Source organism: Pecten maximus, chromosome 12 (assembly GCF_902652985.1).
Source record: "Pecten maximus chromosome 12, xPecMax1.1, whole genome shotgun sequence".
Lineage (NCBI taxonomy): Eukaryota > Metazoa > Mollusca > Bivalvia > Pectinida > Pectinidae > Pecten > Pecten maximus.
This window is the reverse complement of record NC_047026.1, coordinates 8,350,801-8,368,375: the sequence shown is the minus strand read 5'-3', so window position 1 is coordinate 8,368,375 and position 17,575 is coordinate 8,350,801. Positions and strand designations below refer to the sequence as shown.

The following is a 17,575-nucleotide window of genomic DNA, read 5'->3' as shown; positions in this document are numbered from 1 at the left end:
CTATTTTAAATTGTAAACGTGTTCACGGACATTTTAAGGTAGATAAAGAAATGTAATTCGATCAGGAGAACAAAAGATTATATAAGATTGACATTCATTATCAATGTCGATCTCCCCGGGCAGGAACGTGTGTCAAGGGAAGCAACTCTGTTTACTCTAACACAAAACTATCTCAATTTTGATTCAGCGCTACGATCACCGATAGCAGCCTGGCACAAATATATAGCAAAGTAAATGTGTCACTCTGTTTTACAGCAATATCATGACACAAAAATCTCTAGTTAAGTAAATGTATACCGATAAGTCGTACAAAAACAGCATGACACAAAAATATCTTTTAAAGTAAATGTGTGCCGATATTTTTCAAAGAACATCATGATACAAAAATCTCTAGTTAAGTAAATGTGTACCGATAATTGGTAAACAACCCCCAACAGAATGACACAAAAATCTTTCGTGACACCAGATATATATTGAATGAAACATAATTTGGGGGCGAAGTGTCATTCGTGGAAATATGTCTAGTATTCCAATAAGGCAGACCAATTCGTCAATGAGATTAACATGACATTACTATATATACTATATACTGTATTGATTTCAATATCTTCGTAAGAAACCGACAATGAAATCTTATCTACACCAAACCCATCAAGCACATATTCATATCAAAACTCGAACATTTGTCACCAAATATTTATGGTTTATTGTGACTATATTGTATATTAATCATTGATCAAATGTAAATAGATAAGTAGATATACTGCCAAAGAAATAAACTTACATTGTGGTATCCCGCCTTTGCTTCTTTGATATTTTAAAACAATCCACTACAAAACCGTATGCAACAAAACCGTATGCAACAACAGAGCTGTCCTTCCATAAATCATGCACCTGTTTACTTTCTAACAACATCTAAGCGTAAAATTCTAAATGATGTTTCATTAAATATATATCTGGTGTTGGACAGATTTTTGTGTCATGATGTTCTTTAAAAATTATCGGCACACATTTACTTTACAAGAGATTTTTGTGTAATGCTGTTTTTGTACGAATTGTAGGTACATATTTACTTAACAAGAGATTTTTGTGTAATGCTGTTTTTGTACGAATTATCGGTACACATTTACTTAACTAGAGATTTTTGTGTCATAATATTACTGTTTAATAGCATGACACATTTACTTCACTATATATTTGTGTCAGGCTGCTATCGGCCATCGCAGTTTTTTAAGTTATGCTTTTAAAATTGTGCCTTTAAAAGATAAAAGAGCTAATCCATTGTTCAAATAATGGTTTACTATTTCGATGCAAAATTCGATATTTCAAACCATGTGCTTTGCTCCTCACAGATTTATTTATTGATTTAACGGGTTTTACGTCCGCTATAACGGCCTCACAAATGTAAAACCTGAATTTTTATATAACATGTAATTGTGCTCATTAGACCTTTCGGAATATGTGTATTACGTCACGATATTTGCTGTACACGTCAAACACGAACCACCTACCTCTTGGCACACGTTGAATACGTCACAATATCCTTTGTAGTCATTACATGGACTTCCAGGGACAGCAGTTGTTTTGGGAATACTGGGTATATTAGTTGATGGCCTGGGAATATATAGATAATGTTTTCTTATTCTATGGTTTATAGTCTACTAACAAAAATGTTGTATCAACACGATAATCTTTCGTAACTATTAAATGGCGAGTTAATGATATGCTCCGAAACTCCTTGCGTTCAGGATATCAAATATTTTAATAAAACAGTATATAGCAAGATAACATAAACACTATAATAATGTGCCATGTCTCACGGATGAGAAAGTACAGACATATTCAGCCGTATGAATAATTTACGTACCTACAGACGGACAGGTTAAGACGTAGCATACATTAAGTACGTACAGACGGACAGACAAAGACGTGTCAATACATTACGTACGTACAGACAGACATATTAAGACGTATCGCTACATAACGTGCGTACAGACAGACATATTAAAACGTATCAATACTTTACGTACGTACAGACGGACATATTAAGACGCAATTCTTAACGTACGGACGGACAGATTATTACGTCATTATTAGACGGACAGACTAAGACGTATCAATACTTTACGTGCGTACAGACGGACAGATTAAGATTTATCAATACATTTCGTACGTACAGACGGACAGACAGACTAAGACGTATCAATACATTACGTACGTACAGACAGACACATTAAGACGTATCAAGACTGTACGTACGTACAGACGGACATATTAAGACGCAATTCTTTACGTACGTACAGACGGACGGACAGATTATTACGTCATTATTAGACGGACAGACTAAGACGTATCAATACTTAACGTGCGTACAGACGGACAGATTAATATTTATCAACACATTACGTACATGTACATACAGACGAACAGACTAAGACGTATCAATACATTACGTACATAGACGGACAGACAGACTAAGACGTATCAATACATTACGTACGTACAGACAGACACATTAAGACGTATCAAGACTTTACGTACGTACGTACAGACGGACATATTAAGGCGCAATTCTTTACGTACTTACAGACGGACAGACTAAGACGTATCAATACTTTACGTGCGTACAGACGGACAAATTAAGATTTATCAATAGCATTACGTACATAGACGGACAGATAGACTAAGATGTATCAATACATTACGTACGTACAGACGGACAGACTAAGACGTATCAATACATTAGTACGCACAGACGGACAGATCAGTCGTATCAATACATTACGTACGAGGGGACTGATATCATTAAGACGTATCGATGCGTTACGTACGTACAGACGGACAGATTAAGACGTATCAATACATTACGTACGTACAGACGGACATATTAAAACGTGTCAATACATTACGTACGTACAGACGGACAGATTAAAACGTATCAACACATCACGTACGCACAGACAGATATACTAAGACGTATCAATACATTACGTACCTACAGACGGACAGATCAGTCGTATCAATACATTAGTACGCACAGACTGATATCATTAAGACATATCGATGCGTTACGTACGTGCAGACGGAGTTGTACACACAGCAGACCTCGCACAGCTTTTCGTCCTTCCAGTCATTGGCCTTGGTTGGACTACATTGGCAGGATTCCAGACTGTGAGCGAGACAAACGGAGCCGGAACATTCCTACAACATCCGGGATAATCCGCGGGAAAAGGAACATTTTAAACTTATACTTCTTACAAGATAGACTCATAGAATACGTAACACCTGTTAATGTACCTACCTGTAGTTAACAATGTATTTATATTATGGTATATGTAACGAAGAGCGAACTCATATATCGGCAAAATATCCGGGAGACCCTCAAGGAAAGATAAAAGAATAAATAAAAGAAGACATCATCGTTTAGAAACAATATAGATTATGTGTCAGTTCTATCATTCGTCGTGTTACAATTGTATAGAGCTGTCAGATGCTACAATAACATAATGAATTATTAATTTTTTCTATTTATTGATCCAATAGAGGATTCTCTGAGACACATATGTATTGTACATTATCAGAATTACAATCTATCGCTGTAGTATAAAAGAATGGCGCGATGTAGCATTACAGCTTGTTCTGGCATACAGGAATGGTACTATTTAACATTACAACTTACACATAGAGGAATGGTAAAATTTAACATTACACCTTACACATACGGGAATGGTACTATATAACATTACAACTTAGATATACAGGAATGGTACTATTTAACATTACAACTTACACATACAGGAATGGTACTATTTAATATAACAACTTACACATACAGGAATGGTACTATTTAACATACAACTAACACATACAGGAATGGTACTATTTAACATACAACTAACACATACAGGAATGGTACTATTTAATATAACAACTTACACATACAGGAATGGTACTATTTAACATAACAACTTACACATACAGGAATGGTACTATTTAACATTACAACTTACACATACAGGAATGGTACTATTTAACATTACAACTTACACATACAGGAATGGTACTATTTAACATTACAACTTACACATACAGGAATGGTACTATTTAACATTACAACTTATACATACATTAATGGTACTATTTAACATAACAACTTACACATACAGGAATGGTACTATTTAACATTACAACTTACACATACAGGAATGGTACTATTTAATATTACAACTTGTTCCGGCATACAGGAATGGTACTATTTAATAGTACAACCTACACATACAGGAATGGTACTATTTAACATTACAACTTATTTTTCGAGTGACCAATAACTAGGCGATTTAGCATTACAGCTTACATACACATACAGGGATGAAGCGATTTAGCATTACAGCTTACATACACATACAGGGATGAAGCGATTTAGCATTACAGCTTACATACACATACAGGGATGAAGCTATATAGCATTACAGCTTACATACACATACAGGGATGAAGCGATTTAGCATTACAGCTTACATACACATACAGGGATGAAGCTGTTTAGCATTAAAGCTTACATACACATACAGGGATGAAGCGATTTAGCATTACAGCTTACATACACATACAGGGAAGAAGCTATTTAGCATTACAGCTTACATACACATACAGGGATGAAGCTGTTTAGCATTACAGCTTACATACACATACAGGGATGCAGCTACATGTATTTAGCATTACAGCTTACATACACATACAGGGATGAAGCTATTTAGCATTACAGCTTACATACACATACAGGGATGAAGCGATTTAGCATTACAGCTTATTTACACATACAGCACTGAAGCGATTTAGCATTACAGCTTATTTAAATAGACGAATGAAGCTATTTAGCGTTACAGCTTACTTAAAGCTACACGAAAGACATGAATTGATGTCGAAGCTCTACAATTAAGAAAAGCATAAGAAAACGGCAGTAAGTTAGCATAACAGCTTAGAGTAACATGCATGAAGGAGGGAATCAGTCCAATAGGCGCGAATATGCATATAATATTCACAGACAGAGGTATACTTACACGAAACATTGCTAGTATATGTGATTTTTGTGCAGGATAATTACCCCCATATAGCAGACCTGTCCTTCAGCACATTGGGTACCGTTGGCAACGGGAGTCGAAGCTGGACAACTTGCCGACGTTCCGGTGACGAAAGTTAAGGAAAGTAGCCTGGGACATAGATTGGCTTTGTTGATATAAAATTAAATTTCATCAAAAGATCGCATTTAAGGAGGAATTTCTCTCATTTTAACTTCTTAGAAGCAAGATTCATCATAAGTAACAATGAAATTGACTCTGTTGTCACCCAATTAAAAAAAATGTTGTTTTTCTGTCCATTTCCGTTATCGATGTCTATCTTTTTAAACTGGTGCAGTTACCGACCTCTATTACTCTGTAAGTTTAGACGGAGTACGATAACAAACAATGTATGTAAAATACTATAGATAACTATAAATATTGTTATATTGAGAGAGAGAGAGAGAGAGAGAGAGAGAGAGAGAGAGAGAGAGAGAGCGATAGAGTGAGAGAGACAGAGCGAGAGAGTGAGAGAGAAAGAGAGAGAGAGAGAACTCGCAATACCATGCCTATGGGGAATATAATTAGACATTTGACCAACATTGTGGGGAATAATCGGTTTTATGGGGATTCCTCTGATTCCCCATAAATCCAAGCACTATTTGAAAAGAATCCGGATGCGAAAATGTGTAAGTTGCCGCTAAAATTTGAAAATGTGCTATTTTTAGAATAAGTAGCAAATTTCATTCTCTCACGCTGCCGTAGAAGTGAGCTTGAATAATTATGGGTACTATTCCCCACAAGACGACTTTATAGAGAGATAATTACGACTTCCCCGCAAACCTAAGAGCAGTGATAATTATTCCCCATAAATAGGCATATTAAGAGAGAAACATAAGTCTACATTCATATTCAAGCAAAGAATGAGAATATTTAACATATCATCTCCCCCCCCCCCCACCCCCACCCCACCCCCTCACCCCCACCCACCCAAACCATCCCCGCCCCCCGCCCCCAACATACACACTCACAGGAATGTGAATATGCCGGGCTGCGAGGGGGGAGGGGGTCGTTCTCTTCCTTCGAGCAGTGATTTGACCTGAACAGTGGGCTGGGAAACCCCAGATGGGGAATCCCTTCCTGTTTGCACCTCGCGCATTAATTACTATACACATTCTATTTTTAATAGGAACGGATGTATTTGTTTTCAGAATCTTTAGCTATAACTCTTCATTCTGGTATCAATGAAGTACCTAATTCAAACGTTAATTTCTCAAATAAATCCACACAAACATCACCAGATTATAACTTTAAGGAACTTGGTTCACGTGAAACACCACCTCATTGGCCGATAAGTTTATTCTTTTCCCGCCAAAATTTAAAATTATAAACAAAAATTGAAATTAAAATGTCTTTTATGTCTTTACCTCATTTATAGGCAGCTACTTAGGAAATGTGTTGAGTGAAACCGTCCAATCTGTCCAAGCATGGAATGAATAAGTGTTATCCTTGAAGCGGTAATGAAGCGGGAAATGCCATTCCCCATAACAACAGAGTTTGCCTAATTCCCCATAAGCATGGTTTTGCGAGTACGAGAGAGAGAGAGAGAGAGAGAGAGAGAGACAGACAGACAGACAGAGACACACAGACAGACAGACAGAGACACACAGACAGAGACACACAGAGACGGAGAGACAGAGACAGACAGGCAGAGATAGACATAAACAGATACGAAGAGACAGACAGAAACAGACATACAGAGACAGGCAGAGAGACAGACAGTGACGGAGTGACAGACGGGGAGACAGACAGAGACAGATAGACACAGACAGATATAAACAGATACGAGGAGACAGACAGAGACAGACAGAGACGGAGAGACAGACAGCGACGGAGACAGAGACGGAGAGACAGGGACAGGAAAGGGGTCTTAGTCGCACGCAGAGTAAGTCAATTTCCGATCCCGGACACTGATTAAAGGATATTCGCACTGAGCCTGTGATAGACAGGAGCTGTTGGTTCGACACACATGGTTTTCTCCGCTTGTATACAATACACACGAAGGACTGCAGCAGGGACCTTCACTTGGACTGGAACAAAATAAAGTTACATTTAAACGTCTTGAGACAGGAGAATAACTTGAATATTTCTCTAAAAGTTTCACCTCGGGACGAGGCATCTAGGAACTTTGATTGAAGTTCTTATTCTAGGTACTGGTAACCTTATGAACATTTCTTGGCCTTGGAAAACACTTCAGAATTTATTAATTTCATAGTGTAAAACTCAAAGCGACATGTAACATCTTATCGTAATCACATTATGACAAATTTCAAGGTCATTGCCCAAGGACAACATATGCCACAGAACTACACATACGGAGGCAACAATATACCACATTGTCAATACATAAGAAGTGAGGTCTTGGTAAGTATGCCTGATTCTGAACGAAATGAAACCAATGCTAAAGAAGAACACAAAAAATGGAGAAAAAAAACTGGTTCGGTAGGTAACAGTTGCTCATCCAAAGTAAGGCGACCTGTAATGCCTATTCTGAGTTAAGCCTATGATTCACCTGCATGACGATGCTGACACGTTGACTTTGGTACAGGGTGTGGCTGAGGGGTTAGAAGACTGTGGGTTACAGCACAATTCAGTACAGGCGTCCGACCAGCCACAGTCACACTCCTCCCCGGTCTCCACCACGTTATTACCACAGATAGGCACTCCAGATGCTGTAAACAGATAGTGTGTATTATCACATTAACTTAACCAACCAAAAAACCGAAACAATAGTTAAATCTTTATTTAATTCTTTATTTAATGAGGATTGCATACAGTCAGAACGATAATAGATGCTTTCCTCAACCTTTTTGAATATTTCTATCTAAACCCAGAGTCGCATAGCATCCCATCCCCCTTGAGGAACATTTCGTTAAAAAAAAAACCCAGAGTCGCATAGCATGACTTCCTTCCTTGATTTCTCGACAAATACATCACCTATTACCTATCATCTACACTACTTAATGTACGGCATTACGCGTAACAACTACAAAACACTGGGAACAATGTAACTGTCCCGGCTTCATCACTGTTTCTCAGATTAAGTATTTCGTTTCCACAGGAAATCCAATCTGATTAAAATCATACCTTACTCTGCGCTCTCATTCTGTAAACTACACTCTTCTCGTAGCACCTATGCCACGTTGTTTTATCAATACAATGGCTGTTTCTCGTTTCCAAAGAATATTTATAGTTCGTTCATTAATCGATATATATATATATTGATTGGTAGCGATGTTTGTTTACCTTTGAAGCACCCTTTTGTTGTGTCACGTGCTTTGGCTGTCAGAATTGGAGACATGTAACCAACGCTACAGGAAGAGAACATCTGGTTGTTTGCCTCGTGCCCGGATGTTGCCATCGGAAACATGATAAAGTTTCCTCCATTTCCGCTTCCCGGAGAACATGTTCCCTGATTTTCTGGATCATGCTACATAAAGCAAAAAACAGAAAAGACCGTATAATGCATTGATAGTACACATGACGTGTTTATTTAGTCAACAAATTGATCATATGATATGTATAACCCGAAATTGATCTCGATCCAATTATTTATTAGTCTTGAGTGTATACATTTCATCAACATCATACATTTACATAGAATATTCTTTATTTATGAATTGAAAAGGCTTATAGGAATATTAAGTAGAGGTGTATAAACTTGATTATTCCAATTTAAATATATACTTCTTTCAAAGCTCACAGGTAATGCAGTTTCAGTATAGCGCCACGTTGATTTATCCTTCTGGGAATACTGTCTGTGATTTATTCATTCGTCATTTGCCGATTACTTTTTTGTCCTATGATATGTGTTATTTAAACTTATTTTGATGTCTAGAGTTATGAAACATGCACTATCGAGGACTGCCCTATAACTAGGGTGTTCATCGCTTTAAAACATCTGTCTTCAACAGTAGATCATCTGTCTCTCCTACGGATGAATTTCAGACGTTTATATGTCACATGTCAAATTAAAGCATGCGAATTTACTTTCTGCACAGAACAAAGAGAACACAACCAGTAGAATACCGAGAACGTGTCTTATAGAGTAGGTGATCATTTATCAAGGAGTTAAATTAATAATTTTCCCATCATTAAATAAGTTTTAAAGCCATGATTTCATTTTAAAATGTTAAGAGTATCCGCAATGTTCAGTTAACATGATAAGTCAATGATTCTCCAAATTATATTTAGGCAAAACACACGTTTATGAAAGATAAACCAGATATCCAGGATGTTTCGCTTCAATAAACACCAGAAAAAAAGCGCCATTTTAGAATATCTAAACTACAATGTGCAATATCGCTTAAGCTGTATACTGTTCTACTTTACCTGAGATCCAAAGTTGTGTCCTACTTCGTGAGCGAAGGTTGCGTGCGAGACGAACGAGGATACATCGCGACCATAGTTCAGTAGTGTCACCAGGGCTGTGTTTAGACTTTTAGTCTCACTATGGTATGTCTGAAATTCAAGTTTTGTTACGTCAAATTTGATCACAACGGCGTAAAAACGAAACAGAATTAGAATACAAATTAGATAAATAGAGGAAATTTATCAAATTCACACAGAAATCTGCAAAAGTAGGATAATGATATTGCCAGGTATGTCGGAATCGTAAGCGTCCTCTGTTTCATCAACGATACACACAAAGTGTTAATGTAAAACATGTTTTGGAATGAATTAAACAACACATCCACCTACCCTAAAATTCCCTCATCATACTCTTGAAAGAACGAAACATCTATATCTACCCAAGACTTCATAATGTTCTTGAATGTATGAACAATAACCATGTACCCCAACATTCTTGAAACATCTTTTGAAATTTAAAAACCATCGCCACTTACCCCAGACTTCTCGTAACATCTTTGTAATGTATGAACCATACCAACTTACCCCAGGTTTCTCGCATCATCTTTATAATGTATGAACCATACCAACTTACCCCAGGTTTCTCGTAACATCTTTATAATGTATGAACCATACCAACTTACCCCAGGTTTCTCATAACACCTTGATAATGTATGAACCATACCAACTTAGCCCAGGTTTCTCGTAACATCTTTATAATGTATGAACCATACCAACTTAGCCCAGGTTTCTCGCATCATCTTCAGAATGGGAGAATCTTTCTACCAACCTCGAACAATATTTCTAGAATAGATCAAACATTTCCATCTATCCCGGATATAACCCATGACTTCTTCTCACATTCGGGCAGACTTCCCAAATTATCTCTAGAATGGATTGAACACATCCACATACCCCCGACTTCTCAAATTATCTCTAGAATTGGTCAAAAATCTCCACAAACTCCCAACTTCTAAAATTATCTCTAGAATTGGTCAAACATCTCCACCAACCCCTGACTTCTCAAAATATCTCTAGAATGGGTCAAACATCTCCACCAACCCCTGACTTCTCAAATTTCCTCTAAAATGGGTCAAACATCTCCAGCACCCCAAACTTCTCAAAATATCTCTAGAATTGGTCAAACACCTCCACCTACCTCGGACTTCCCACATTATCTCTAGAACTGATCAAACATCAACACCTACCCCCGACTTCTCAAATTATCTCTAGAATTGGTCAAACATCTCCACCAACCCCAGACTTCTCAAAATATCTCTAGAATTGGTCAAAAACCTCCACCACCCCAAACTTCTCAAATTATCTCTAGAATTGGTCAAACACCTCCACCTACCTCGGACTTCCCACATTATCTCTAGAACTGATCAAACATCAACACCTACCCCTGACTTCTAAAATTATCTCTAGAATTGGTCAAACATCTCCACCAACCCCTGACTTCTAAAATTATCTCTAGAATTGGTCAAACACCTCCACCACCCCAAACTTCTCAAACTATTTCTAGAATTGGTCAAACATCTCCACCAACCCCCGACTTCTCAAATTATCTCTAGAATTGGTCAAACATCTCCACCAACCCCAGACTTCTCAAAATATCTCTAGAATTGGTCAAAAACCTCCACCACCCCAAACTTCTCAAATTATCTCTAGAATTGGTCAAACACCTCCACCAACTCCCGACTTCTTCTTAAATTATCTCTAGACTTGGTCAAACACCTCCACCAACTCCCGACTTCTCAAATTATCTCTAGAATTGGTCAAACATCTCCACCTACCCCAGACCTCTCATTTTATCTCTAGAATTGGTCAAACACCTCCACCAACCCCCGACTTTTCAAATTATCTCTAGAATTGGTCAAACATCTCCACCAACTCCCGACTTCTCAAATTATCTCTAGAATTGGTCAAATATCTCCACCAACTCCCGACTTCTCAAATTATCTCTAGAATTGGTCAAACATCTCCACCTACCCCCGACTTCCCAAATTATCTCTAGAACTGGTCAAACATCTCCATCAAACCCAAACTTCTCAAATTATCTCTAGAACTGATAAAACATCTCCACCAAACCCAAACTTCTCAAAATATCTCTAGAATTGGTCAAACATCTTCACCAACCCCAGACTTCTCAAATTATCTCTAGAATTGGTCAAACACCTCCACCACCCCAAACTTCTCAAATTATCTCTCTAGAATTGGTCAAATATCTCCACCACCCCAAACTTCTCAAATTATTTCTAGAATTGGTCAAACATCTCCACCAACCCCTGACTTCTCAAATTATCTCTAGACTTGGTCAAATATCTCCACCTACCCCAGACATTTCAAGTTATCTCTGGAATTGGTCAAACACCTCCACCACCCCAAACTTCTCAAACTATTTCTAGAATTGGTCAAACATCTCCATCAACCCCAGACTTCTCAAATTATCTCTAGAATTGGTCAAACACCTCCACCTACCTCGAACTTCTCAAATTATCTTTAGAATTGGTCAAACACCTCCACCACCCCACACTTCTCAAATTATCTCTAGAATTGGTCAAACATCTCCACCTACCCCCGACTTCCCAAATTATCTCTAGAACTGGTCAAACATCTCCATCAAACCCAAACTTCTCAAATTATCTCTAGAACTGATAAAACATCTCCACCAAACCCAAACTTCTCAAAATATCTCTAGAATTGGTCAAACATCTTCACCAACCCCAGACTTCTCAAATTATCTCTAGAATTGGTCAAACACCTCCACCACCCCAAACTTCTCAAATTATCTCTCTAGAATTGGTCAAATATCTCCACCACCCCAAACTTCTCATATTATTTCTAGAATTGGTCAAACATCTCCACCAACCCCTGACTTCTCAAATTATCTCTAGACTTGGTCAAATATCTCCACCTACCCCAGACATTTCAAGTTATCTCTGGAATTGGTCAAACACCTCCACCACCCCAAACTTCTCAAACTATTTCTAGAATTGGTCAAACATCTCCATCAACCCCAGACTTCTCAAATTATCTCTAGAATTGGTCAAACACCTCCACCTACCTCGAACTTCTCAAATTATCTTTAGAATTGGTCAAACACCTCCACCACCCCACACTTCTCAAATTATCTCTAGAATTGGTCAAACATCTCAACCTACCCCACACTTCTCAAATTATCTTTAGAATTGGTCAAAAGTCTCCACCTACCTCGGACTTCCCACATTATGTCTAGAATGGACCAAACATCAACACCTACTCCAGACTTCTCGCATTAACTCTCGAACGGTTCAAACACCTCCCACCTACCCCATAATTCTCGCATTAACTCTCGAATGGTTCAAACACCTCCCACCTTCCCAAGACTTCTCGCATTAACTCTTGAATGGTTCAAACACCTCCATCTACCCCAGACTTCTCGCATTAACTCTTGAATGGTTCAAACACCCTCACCTACCCCAGAATTCTCGCATTAACTCTCGGATGGTTCAAACACCTCCCACCTACCCCATACTTCTCGCTTTAATCTCGAATGGTTCAAACACCTCCACCTACCCCAGACTTCTCGCATTAACTCTCGAATGGTTCAAACACCTCCACCTACCCCAGACTTCTCGCATTAGCTCTCGAACGGTTCAAACACCTCCACCTACCCCAGACTTCTCGCATTAACTCTCGAATGGTTCAAACACCTCCACCTACCCCAGACTTCTCGCATTAACTCTCGAACGGTTCAAACACCTCCACCTACCCCAGAATTCTCGCATTAACTCTCGAATGGTTCAAACACCTTCCACCTACCCCAGACTTCTCGCATTAAATCTCGAATGGTTCAAACACCTCCCACCTATCCCAGACTTCTCGCTTTAATCTCGAATGGTTCAAACACCTCCACCTACCCCAGACTTCTTGCATTAATTCTCGAATGGTTCAAACACCTCCACCTACCCAAGACTTCTCAAATTATCTCTAGAATTGGTCAAACACCTCCACCACCCCAAACTTCTCAAATTATCTCTCTAGAATTGGTCAAATATCTCCACCAAACCCAAACTTCTCAAAATATCTCTAGAATTGGTCAAACATCTCCACCAACCACTGACTTCTCAAATTATCTCTAGACTTGGTCAAATATCTCCACCTACCCCAGACATTTCAAGTTATCTCTAGAATTGGTCAAACACCTCCACCACCCCAAACTTCTGAAATTATCTCTAGAATTGGTCAAATATCTCCACCTACCCCAGACATTTCAAGTTATCTCTAGAATTGGTCAAACACCTCCACCACCCCAAACTTCTCAAATTATCTCTAGAATTGGTCAAACACCTCCACCACCCCAAACTTCTCAAACTATTTCTAGAATTGGTCAAACATCTCCATCAACCTCTGACTTCTCAAATTATCTCTAGAATTGGTCAAACATCTCCACCTACCCCAGACTTCTCAAATTATCTCTAGAATTGGTCAAACACCTCCACCACCCCAAACTTCTCAAATTATCTCTAGAATTGGTCAAACATCTCCACCAAACCCAAACGTCTCAAATTATCTCTAGAATGGGTCAAACATCTCCACCAAACCCAGACTTCTCAAATTTTCTCTAAAATGGATCTAACACCTCCACTTATCCCAGACTTCTCAAATTATCTTTAGAATTGGTCAAACATCTCCACCTACCTCGGACTTCCCACATTATGTCTAGAATGGACCAAACATCAACACCTACCCCAGACTTCTCGCATTAACTCTCGAACGGTTCAAACACCTCCCACCTACCCCAGACTTCTCGCATTAACTCTTGAATGGTTCAAACACCTCCATCTACCCCAGACTTCTCGCATTAACTCTTGAATGGTTCAAACACCTCCCACCTACCCCAGACTTCTCGCTTTAATCTCGAATGGTTCAAACACCTCCACCTACCCCAGACTTCTCTCATTAACTCTCGAACGGTTCAAACACCTCCCACCTACCCCAGACTTCTCGCATTAACTCTCGAATGGTTCAAACACCTCCACCTACCCCAGACTTCTCGCATTAGCTCTCGAACGGTTCAAACACCTCCACCTACCCCAGACTTCTCGCATTAAATCTCGAATGGTTCAAACACCTCCCACTTACCCCAGACTTCTCGCATTAAATCTCGAATGGTTCAAACACCTCCCACCTACCCCAGACTTCTCGCATTAAATCTCGAATGGTTCAAACACCTCCCACCTACCCCAGACTTCTCGCATTAACTCTTGAATGGTTCAAACACCTCCATCTACCCCAGACTTCTCGCATTAAGCTCGAATGGTTCAAACACCTCCCACCTACCCCAGAATTCTCGCATTAACTCTCGGATGGTTCAAACACCTCCCACCTACCCCAGACTTCTCGCTTTAATCTCGAATGGTTCAAACACCTCCACCTACCCCAGACTTCTCGCATTAACTCTCGAACGGTTCAAACACCTCCCACCTACCCCAGACTTCTCGCATTAACTCTCGAACGGTTCAAACACCTCCACCTACCCCAGACTTCTCGCATTAACTCTCGAACGGTTCAAACACCTCCCACCTACCCCAGACTTCTCGCATTAACTCTCGAATAGTTTAAACACCTCCAACTACCCCAGACTTCTCGCATTAACTCTCGAATGGTTCAAACACCTCCCACCTACCCCAGACTTCTCGCTTTAAGCTCGAATGGTTCAAACACCTCCCACCTACCCCAGACTTCTCGCATTAAATCTCGAATGGTTCAAACACCTCCCACCTACCCCAGACTTCTCGCATTAACTCTTGAATGGTTCAAACACCTCCACCTACCCCAGACTTCTCGCATTAACTCTCGAATGGTTCAAACACCTCCCACCTACCCCAGACTTCTCGCTTTAAGCTCGAATGGTTCAAACATCTCCACCTACCCCAGACTTCTCGCATTAACTCTTGAATGGTTCAAACACCTCCACCTACCTCAGACTTCTCGCTTTAATCTCGAATGGTTCAAACACCTCCCACCTACCCCAGACTTCTCGCATTAACTCTCGAATGGTTCAAACACCTCCACCTACCCCAGAATTCTCGCATTAACTCTCGAATGGTTCAAACACCTCCCACCTACCCCAGACTTCTCGCATTAACTCTTGAATGGTTCAAACACCTCCACCTACCCCAGACTTCTCGCATTAACTCTTGAATGGTTCAAACACCTCCCACCTACCCCAGACTTCTCACACACTCCTCCAGCGTATCCCAATTCAGCTGTCCAGGCTAGACCAAGGACACCACTAAAGTCCCTGTAAGTGAAGAGGATGGCGAGACAATAATCATTGTAGTTTTCCCTGGAGTGGAGGTCCAGCATGCTTTCCACACTGTACTGGAGAGGAAAAGGATACCCGGATATGGTGGGATCATTGTATATTGTAACTCGCTTGATCTGGAATGTAATGCCGTCCGCTGACCCATCACCATCAAAGTCTGAAAATATAATATTGATACAGTTTAATGTCAATTTATTAATTATTTTACAATGGTAAAGAGATTTGAAATATTTGATTAACCTTGATATCATTTTATTTATTTAATTTACAATGATAAAGATTTTGCAATTGGCTTTTTACATACCCTTTGATATGAATTTGGAATTGGTATTTGAATATGCGGTCAAATTGGTAGCTTTCCAAGGGTCCATTTTCGCTATTTTCGAGGATAAAGTAAATATTCCTGAAGAGGATTGAACATAAATTTGCTGCAAAATTACTATTGATATTTTGTGCTAAAGGTACATCAGTTTTGCCCCTATGTTGTGTAAAATCTCAACAATTTGAACTATTCAAACTCCTTACATATCCGGGTTTAAGAGGGATATTGATTATTTAGTAGTGAATATCATGTGTGTCCCTAAGTAGGTAAATACATCATCTGGACCACGTGAGGCGTGACAAAATGTGACAATAGAATACCAGGGACAACACAATGTAAACAATAATCTGAATATGTTGAAATCAGCAAATAAAAGCTCGACTTCCCAACATATTGTTTAGTTATCAGATTTCAAGCGTCTCTTGAGGATATCGTTCTGAATGATTAAGTGTTGAAATGCCTCAAGCGGAAACATTCAGCGCGTTCAGATTAAATCTTCATTTTCCGAATATCAATGACATATTGATTACGCCAAAAAATACATAATGAAGTACAAGTTAGCATTTAGTTATAATGCTGGCATGTTTAAATAACACCAAATATATTGTAATGATTTTTACTAATGGTGTTCCTTATTATTATGAATTACGCTATTGTTACATATCTAGTCCATCGCACAATTAACCTATTACATCATAATGGCTACAATGTATACTTCAAAAATATACAAGAAACGTTTAACTATATAAAACAATCAAGGCCCAGATTTCATACCTGAAGTTTTTATTTATCTATTTATATATTTATTTATCTTTTTATATATATTTATTTATCTTTTTATATATCTATTTATCTACCTATATATATTGACCTATTTATATATTTATTTATCTATTTTCAGTTTTGGTGATGCTTCTTTGTTTGCGTCTCCTTAAACCAGTAAAACAGCAAACATTTACTGAAGAGCAGCAACCAAAGATGTAGCTTTGAATCGATATAACATGATTAGTGAGAGAAAGGAGGGACATGTTACTTATAAAAAAACAAAAGCATTTGAAACGGACGTTATCCGTTCTCTGACTCGGACGTTATCCGTTCTCTGACCCGGACGTTATCCGTTCTCATGTGACCCTGGAAGTTGCAAGGAAAATATCGTTATCTTTCTCACCTATGTTTGTGAATATATTATTAGATGCTTGAACATGATTGGTCATTTGGTCTAACACGGCGTCGTTAGTAACGAATTTGTTGAAGAACGTGTGGTCAGCCTTCAGGTACACCTCACAAACTGTCTTTGCTGGGTCAATAGCACGTCGCTGCCGCTTTGACGGTCGATACCGGTCAGACCATTTCTCTGTCGGCTTATGAAGATCTTCGTGCATTTCTTCAGACTTCCGGTGTTTCATCAACTTCTGGTGGAGTTCGTCAGATTTGCAATTCGTGCCTTTGGTATCTACTGATACGTCTGATGAC

General features: G+C 38.9%; 1 protein-coding gene across 1 annotated transcript in view; it reads right to left on the bottom strand.

The window, feature by feature from the left end:
- The window catches only part of LOC117339763 (disintegrin and metalloproteinase domain-containing protein 10-like), a 33,382-nt gene that overhangs the window by 4,326 nt on the left and 11,481 nt on the right, over window positions 1-17,575 (bottom strand). Inside the window, exons 5-13 of the mRNA XM_033901478.1 lie at window positions 17,271-17,575; window positions 15,681-15,937; window positions 9,450-9,578; window positions 8,364-8,547; window positions 7,630-7,789; window positions 6,990-7,147; window positions 5,105-5,226; window positions 3,077-3,201; window positions 1,512-1,614 (exon numbers count right to left, since the gene is read on the bottom strand). Of these exons, the coding sequence (XP_033757369.1) occupies window positions 1,512-1,614; window positions 3,077-3,201; window positions 5,105-5,226; window positions 6,990-7,147; window positions 7,630-7,789; window positions 8,364-8,547; window positions 9,450-9,578; window positions 15,681-15,937; window positions 17,271-17,575 (1,543 nt within the window). The remainder of the gene's footprint in view (window positions 1-1,511; window positions 1,615-3,076; window positions 3,202-5,104; window positions 5,227-6,989; window positions 7,148-7,629; window positions 7,790-8,363; window positions 8,548-9,449; window positions 9,579-15,680; window positions 15,938-17,270) is intronic.